At 51.8% G+C, this 7,469-nt stretch overlaps 1 protein-coding gene across 2 annotated transcripts in view; it reads right to left on the bottom strand.

Moving 5' to 3' along the window:
- Positions 1 to 266: 266 nt before the first annotated feature.
- Positions 267 to 7,469, bottom strand: part of DZANK1 (double zinc ribbon and ankyrin repeat domains 1) — a 29,481-nt gene continuing 22,278 nt past the window's right edge. For both annotated transcript variants that reach the window (XM_082234444.1, XM_082234445.1), the window contains 2 exons: positions 3,695 to 3,769; positions 267 to 1,172 (listed from right to left, as the gene is read on the bottom strand). In XM_082234444.1, coding sequence (XP_082090570.1) covers positions 1,016 to 1,172; positions 3,695 to 3,769 — 232 coding nt within the window. In that variant the 3' untranslated portion in view covers positions 267 to 1,015. The remainder of the gene's footprint in view (positions 1,173 to 3,694; positions 3,770 to 7,469) is intronic.

Raw genomic sequence — 7,469 nt, 5'->3', positions numbered from 1 at the left:
GCCAATGCTGAGGAAGCCTGATCTAAGCTGTCAAAATTCAGATTGCATATATACATAATAAAAAGGCTGTGTGCAAATTCTTAGGGACTCACATAATGCCATGAGATTTATAGGATCCCTAATGTAGTTATTCAATACTAATAAAGTGTTATGAGGTGTGCAGTTAGCACATTTAGCCCTGTCACCCCTTTTGAGGATATTTTGGCAATGAGACCTGAACGTGCTCCACACGTTAACACTCCAAGAGTTAACAAGGACAACCAAGAGAAATCAAATGCAATTTTATTTTATCAAAAAGAGAATTAGCATACATGCTACTGATGCTAAACAGATATGTTGCAGGTATGTATCCAATTATTATATTGATATAGTCCATTATCAGGGATTTGTCTAGTACAATGTTAATTCTCATTTGCATTTCCTCCTGGAAGTAAGTAGGTTAGGCCTGCCTTTGGCCATTCACATCTCCTGCAGTCATCCATAAGTGTGATGATGTTCAGGTGAGCAAGGCATGCTGGCATCAAACATGTTCAAGGTGACCTCAGTCTGATGTCATGGTTTGTTGGTTTAATCATGCTACTTAGGGATTTTGTCTGTTGTGGAGGTGCTTTGTTAGAAACTTTATTTTTCCAAAGGCAAGGCAAAACGACTTGCAACCACCACCACCCCGGCATATTGATACCTTAAAAGCAATCGGGGGGGGGGGGGGAGATACATTAAAAGCATCCTGCCCGATTCTAAAAGGCCACAGATAGTTATACAAGACCAAAGGCCTGGTTATAGAGGAAAGGTTTTGCCTGGTGCCTAAATATATGCAATGAAGGAATCAGGTGCGCCTCCCTGGGGAGAACATTCCACAAACGAAGCTGCCATAGAAAAGGCCCATTCTAATGTTGCCACCCTCTGGACCTCTTGTGGAGGGGGCACATAAAGAAGGGCTGCAGATGATGATTGTAGGGTCCAGTTCGGTTCATATGGGGAGAGGCGGTCCTTGAGGTATTGCGGCCCTGAGCCATTAGGTGGACTCTGCCTGTGTTGTGGAAGTTTTGTCTAACATCCTCTTTCCTAGCTTTCTAGCAAACAATGAAACTATTTTGTCAATGTCACTCTTCAGTGCCAAATCACAGGCTGACAGCCCTCTGGAATTCTTCTTCTTAACGTTTGCATTACATCTGTGAAAAAAAGACCTTTTATCAGGGATACCTCTACCCAATGCAACTGCCTTTCTCTCGCTTGCCGGAAGGAGGGCTTAGATTGTTGTGCCAGGAAAATGAAGTCACGATTCTTGTTTCAAACAATGTCAATAGCTCTTACTGCTGTCAGCAGTTATAACAAAACTACATAAAAATGTGTTAATACTAGGGTTGCTCCCGGGCAACAAAATTAACTTTGGAGCCTCATTTGCTGTTTCAGAAAACAACATGCCATGGTGTGAAGCGAGGCCCATTGATTCGACTCATCGTCCATGGCAGCATCCTCTTCAGGAAAAATGAGAAAAATGTTTCCTGCTTGGCAGGGGGTTGGACTCGATGGCCCTTGTGGTCTCTTCCAACTCTATGATTCTATGATTCTATGATTCTATGAGGGTTTGTTCCCTCCCACTTCTTGCCACTGGGAAGTCAAAACTAGTTATACTTCTTTTCACAACAGGCAGAGTTTCCCCCATCCTGGAGTAAACAATGCCTACCAAATTACAGTGAAATAAGGGGTTTTGTAGGTGTGGGTTGGCGCGATTGTTCTTTAAATTAAACTTTAAAAGCTCTCCAGCACAAAGTAAAAGTGTCTTTTTATTTTTAGGAAGAATTTCATTAAATCTGCAGGTATCATAGATCAGGGGTCAGCAAACCTTTTCAGCAAGGGGCCGGTCCACTGTCCCTCAGACCTTGTGGGGGGTCGGACTGTATTTTGAAAAACAATAATAATGAACGAATTCCTACGCCCCACAAATAACCCAGATATGCATTTTAAATAAAAGCACACATTCTACTCATGTAAAAAACACGCTGATTCCCGGACCATCAATGAGCCAGATTTAGAAGGTGATTGGATCACATCTGGCCTCTGGGCCTTAGTTTGCCTACCCATGTCATAGACCCATCCCAAGGGATGAATCCTGCCAAATTTCAGAAGGATAACTGCAGTGCTTTCCCCACATGGGCAACTTTTAGAGTGGGGGGTGGGGTAGGTAACAAAAGGGAAAAAATAATCTTCACTAGTATTTTGAGTGCAATTGGTCTAAAAACAACATACATTAAAGTGGCATCCATAGCATGCATGCTTCCAAATTTCAGACAAACTGGCCCAGCACTTGCATTCTAGGTGCCTTTAAATAGGGAGGTGGGATAGGGAGAAAAAACTTAAAGGGATTAGTTTCCTACCAGTAGTTTTGTTTGTGGGCACTGATTCAATGGTGTTGGGTGGTACTGGACACAGAGCAGCAAGATTTGAGGGGGCGGGTGGTCTGGGTGCTGGAAACTTTCATTTCCTGGACCATACTTCCTCCTCTCCAGTCACCTGCCCAAACTGCTCCTACTTCTTGGGGTGAGCAGAGAGTGAGCGGGGGCTTCTCTTTTCCTCTGTTTGGACACCTTTTTCATGCCTGACATCTCTGCCTCTGCCTCTTACCTAAGCAAGAGGAACTACTACCGTATGTGCAGGTGTAGAAGAAGAGTTTGGATTTGATATCCCGCTTTATCACTACCCTAAGGAGTCTCAAGGTAGTACCCTAAGTACCCTAAGGGACACGGGTGGCGCTGTGGGTTAAAGCACAGAGCCTAGGACTTGCCGATCAGAAGGTCGGCGGTTCAAATCCCCGTGATGGGGTGAGCTCCTGTTGCTCGGTCCCTGCTCCTGCCAACCTAGCAGTTCGAAAGCACATCAAAGTGCAAGTAAATAGGTGGTGGGAAGGTAAATGGTGTTTCCGTGCACTGTTCTGGTTCACCAGAAGCGGCTTAGTCATGCTGGCCAATAATGCTGTACGTGGGCTCCCTCGGCCAATAAAGCGAGATGAGCGCCGCAACCCCAGAGTTGGCCACAACTGGACCTAATGGTCAGGGGTGCCTTTACCTTTAAGGAGTCTCAAAGCGGCTAACAATCTCCTTTCCCTTCCTCCCCCACAACAAACACTCTGTGAGGTGAGTGGGGCTGAGAGACTTCAGAGAAGTGTGACTGGCCCAAGGTCACCCAGCAGCTGCATGTGGAGGAGCAGGGAATCAAACCTGGTTCACCAGATTATGAGTCCACTGCTCTTAACCACTACACCACACTGGCTCTTTAAAGGTATACTTTAAGGCTGCTCTTGGCGTAGTCTCTGGAACTTTTCCCTGCTCAGCTTCTCCTTGCAATGCAGGCAGATGGCACAAGTGGGATCCACCGCCAACTCGGGGGTCCCAGACTGCTGTGCCACTCAATCCCACTACTCCTGCTACCATTGTCAGAGAAGATGTAAACCTGCAGCTGTAGTGTATCACAATAACATGGCCTCAGTGTGGGTGGACTGTGGACAACCAGTTAAAAATTATTTTATAATGATGTATCTGTTAGAAGAACGGGGCTGAGTTACTAGAACTAACATCGCAGGGGGAACTAACATCGCAGGGTCCCTTAATCCAATGATACGATGTCAACTCTCTACTTATCCTGAGAAGAAGTAGGTGCTGGTCCAGTTTTTAAGCCAAGGTTTCTCCGTACTTACCCTAGCAAAGCATCCATGCATTCCCATCCTTCCAATCCAAGCAAGACTGCTTCATGTAGAGCTGTATTGTTAAGCCTGTGTAAAAGTAGAGCGAGGAAAGGGGACAAGGCGTAAGAAACCTAGGCTGCCAACTGGGAGGCCGGCTTGCTTCCAGCCATCACAAATGACAAGTAGCAGTAAGAACTCACCTTTAAATCATAACATATAAAATGGGAACCTGCTTTTAATTAACTACAGGCCCTTATTATTATTTATTAGTTAAATTTGTATACCACACTTCATCTGAGTTCACAACTGTCAGAGCTGCTTCCAGATCCTAGCTCACAGAGGATCACGCTAGCCAGCAATCACTTTGTAAAAGTCTTTATTGAGTTACAGTTTCCATTCTCCAGCTGCTGCGCGCAACTCTACGTCTTATGGGTCAGACCGGCGAAGCTCCGTCTGAGTCTCCGCCCCTTGTGCACCAACTTAATATCCTAGCCTTACTCCACCTTTTCCGCCTGACTGTTCTTCTCTGGGTCCCTCTGCCCCCCTGGGTCTCTTCCTTCCTGGATTCTTCTGACGCCGACCCCCCGGACCCTCCTGCCTCCTTGCGCCGGGCTTTAGGACCTGGCTCCCTTTCCGGGCTGCTTACTGCGCCACCTTCCTGTGCATTTGAACTTGGCGCGCGCGCCCAACCTTCCACTTTCCGTCTGACCGTTTCTTCGCTCCCCGATGGAGGTGTGGCCACTCCTGACTCGTGCCCTCCCTCCTGTTGTGAGCTGCCAGCGCTTGATACCTGACGCCCTTTCTCTCCCCTGCTCTCTGTTGGTGACGCTGGTCCCGATTTCCAACTGCTCCCCTCTGAGCTCCCTCTGGCCCTTTCCTCCTGGGGTGTTCCCCTAGGCGCCCCCCTTGCCCTGGCCACTGGTGCTCCTTTCTGTGAATCTTCTGATTCACTGGAAAGACTCGGAGATCTCGGGTCGTCGTCATCACTCATCCTTTCTTCTGCCTCCTCCCCCTCGCTCTCTGTTTCCTCCCTTGCCCTTGCCTCTGCTCCTGAACCCCTGACATCCATCCCCCCCTCGAAGCCCCCTCTTCCCCCCTCCCCTCCTTCCGGTGCGGGAGCTGGGTGCTGCTGTGTCAGGGGGACGAATGTCGGATACAGTTCGCTTCCCGTGGCGGGCTTCCATCTGAAGTCTTCCGGTTCTTCCTCCCTGCTCTCGTTGACTACGGTCACCTCCGCTTCCATCTCTGTGCCGCCGTGCTCGAAACCCGGGTCGTCCCCGAATACGTCCATGTCCGTCTCTCCTTCACTTCCTTCTGGGGGCGTTGCTCGTCCTGGACCCTCCAGCCACTTTCTGCGCCACTGCTCCTCTGGTTTATCGTCCCACCAATACGAGGGTTCTGAGGCAGATCCCGAGGGTGACCCCTCCGGGGAACGTGCGTCGCGTGTCGGTTCCTCGTCCGAGTCGAACCCCCGGAACGTGCTGGCTGAAAGCGTGGGCGTGAAAAGCCAGTCGTCGAAAAAATCAGCTGGCATGGGCCTGTGTGGGAAGAGGGCATGAAACTCTTCTTTGAGCAGAGGTTCGTCTAAAGCGTAGCCCGGCACCCAGCTGTTGGCACTGGCCGGGGTGCCCTCCTTGGCGAGAAGGTATTCTACCCCCTCTTCCCCCCATCTAGAGTCCAAAATCTCTGTGACTTCGTTGATGCGCTCCTCCTGTGCCACTCCCCCTTGCTCGGTTCTCTCTCGGAGCGGACTTGGTGCCGTTCCTGGTTCCTGAAATCTGTGAGGTGCCTTGTAGGGAGTGAGCACCGATCTGTGGAACACCGGATGCATCCTGGAACCCTCCGGAAGCGCCAGCCTGAAAGCCACCGGGTTGACCTGCTCTTCGACTTGGTAGGGCCCCAGTTGTTTATGCCCTAGTTTCTTCTTCGCCAATGACCTGGCCGGCACTGCGTGGGCTGCTAACCAGACCCAGTCTCCCACCTGGATCTCTTCGCCAACCCTCCTGTGTTTGTCCGCTTGTACCTTGTATGCGTGCTTAGCCAGCTCCAGGTGCCGCCGAAGCTGATCGTGGACCTCCTGCAACTCCGACGCGAACGCATCTGCTGTCTGCGGCTCCCCCTCTCCCATTCTTTCCAGTCCCGGGAAGGTTCTGGGGTGCCTCCCGTTGTTGGCGAAGAACGGCGTGACCCCCGTGGACACGTGCTTCGTGTTGTTGTAAGCGAACTCGGCGAGAGGCAGGTAATCCACCCACGTCGCAGGCTGTTGATTCGCATAACATCTCAGGTACTGCTGCATGATGGCATTGACCCGCTCCGCTTGCCCGTTGGTCTGCGGGTGTCTAGCCGAAGCCAGGTTGATCTTGACGTTCAGGAAGCTCATCAGCTTCTGCCAGAAGTTCGAGATGAACTGCCGCCCCCGGTCGGACAGTATAGACCGCGGCAGACCGTGAACCCTGAACATGTGATCTATGAACAGTTTGGCGGTTTGTTCCACCGTGGCCACCTTCGCACACGGGATGAAATGTGCCATCTTGGAGAACAAGTCCACCACCACTAGCACTGCCGTCTTGCCCCTCGAGCTGGGCAGATCCGTGACAAAGTCCAGGGCCACTCTCTCCCACGGGGTTTGCAGCGGTTCCAGCAGTCCCGCCGGCGGTCTGTGTACTGGTTTGGCCCTCTGGCAGGTGTCGCACCTCGCCACATAGTCCGCGACCTCCCCTCTCATTCTGGGCCACCAGAAGTCCCTGGCGAGTGATTCTATCGTCTTCTCCTTGCCAAAGTGCCCGGCAGTGGGTGCGTCGTGCAGCTGCTGCAGTACCTTGGCGCGAAGATCGTCCCCCGGTACGTAGATGGCCCCTTTACGGAGGAGTAATCCATCGCGAACTTGGAACTCGCCGGTCGCCGCCTCGCCCCTTTGCGCCTCTGCCATCTTGGCTCGCGCGAAGGTGTCGTCCTGCAGCGCTCTCCTCACCGCATCCAGGTCAACTGTTGCCGAAGCGCACGCCCACACGGTCGGTGTGAAGATGTGCATGGCGGCCGCTGGCGCCGCCTCCTCTAGATACTGTGGTTTACGGGATAGGGCATCCGCCATGACGTTGGTGTCTCCTGGGACATACTCTATTCGGAAGTCGAAGTTAGCAAAGAACTCAGCCCAACGTATCTGCCTCTGGTTCAGGAACTGCGCCGTGCGCCAGTGCTCCAGATTCTTGTGGTCCGTGCAGACCTGTACCGTGTGCTTGGCACTGATCAGGAAGTGCCTCCACGCCTTGAATGCTGCATGAATGGCCAGCAACTCCCTGTCCCAGATGGTGTAGTTCTGTTCAGACTTGCTGAGTTTCCTGGAGTAGAACGCTGCCGGCCTCCAAGCCCCCTGCGGGTCTTTCTGCAGCAGGACAGCTCCCACGGCCCTGTCAGACGCGTCCGTCTCCACCCTCATCGGCCTGCTGGGGTCGACATGCAGCAGCTGCTCTTCCGACGCGAAGAGACGCTTGAGTGCCTGAAAGGACCGCTCCGCCTGTTCCGTCCAGATGAATTTCTTCTTCTTGGAACTGAGCGTGTCCGTGATGGCCGCCGTTTGCATAGCAAACCCCCTGATAAACTTGCGGTAGAAGTTCGCAAAGCCGACAAACCGCTGGACCTCCTTCCGGTTGCGCGGGCTCTTCCAATCCAACACCGCGCGAACCTTGGCGCTGTCCATGGCAAGCCCCTTGTCTGACAACTTGTAGCCCAGGAAATCCACCTCCGTCACGTCGAACTGGCACTTTTCCAGCTTGGCGTACAGCCTATG

Source organism: Podarcis vaucheri, assembly GCF_965113315.1.
Source record: "Podarcis vaucheri genome assembly, chromosome: 8".
NCBI classification, from domain to species: domain Eukaryota; kingdom Metazoa; phylum Chordata; class Lepidosauria; order Squamata; family Lacertidae; genus Podarcis; species Podarcis vaucheri.
This window is presented reverse-complemented; position numbering and strand designations above follow the sequence as displayed.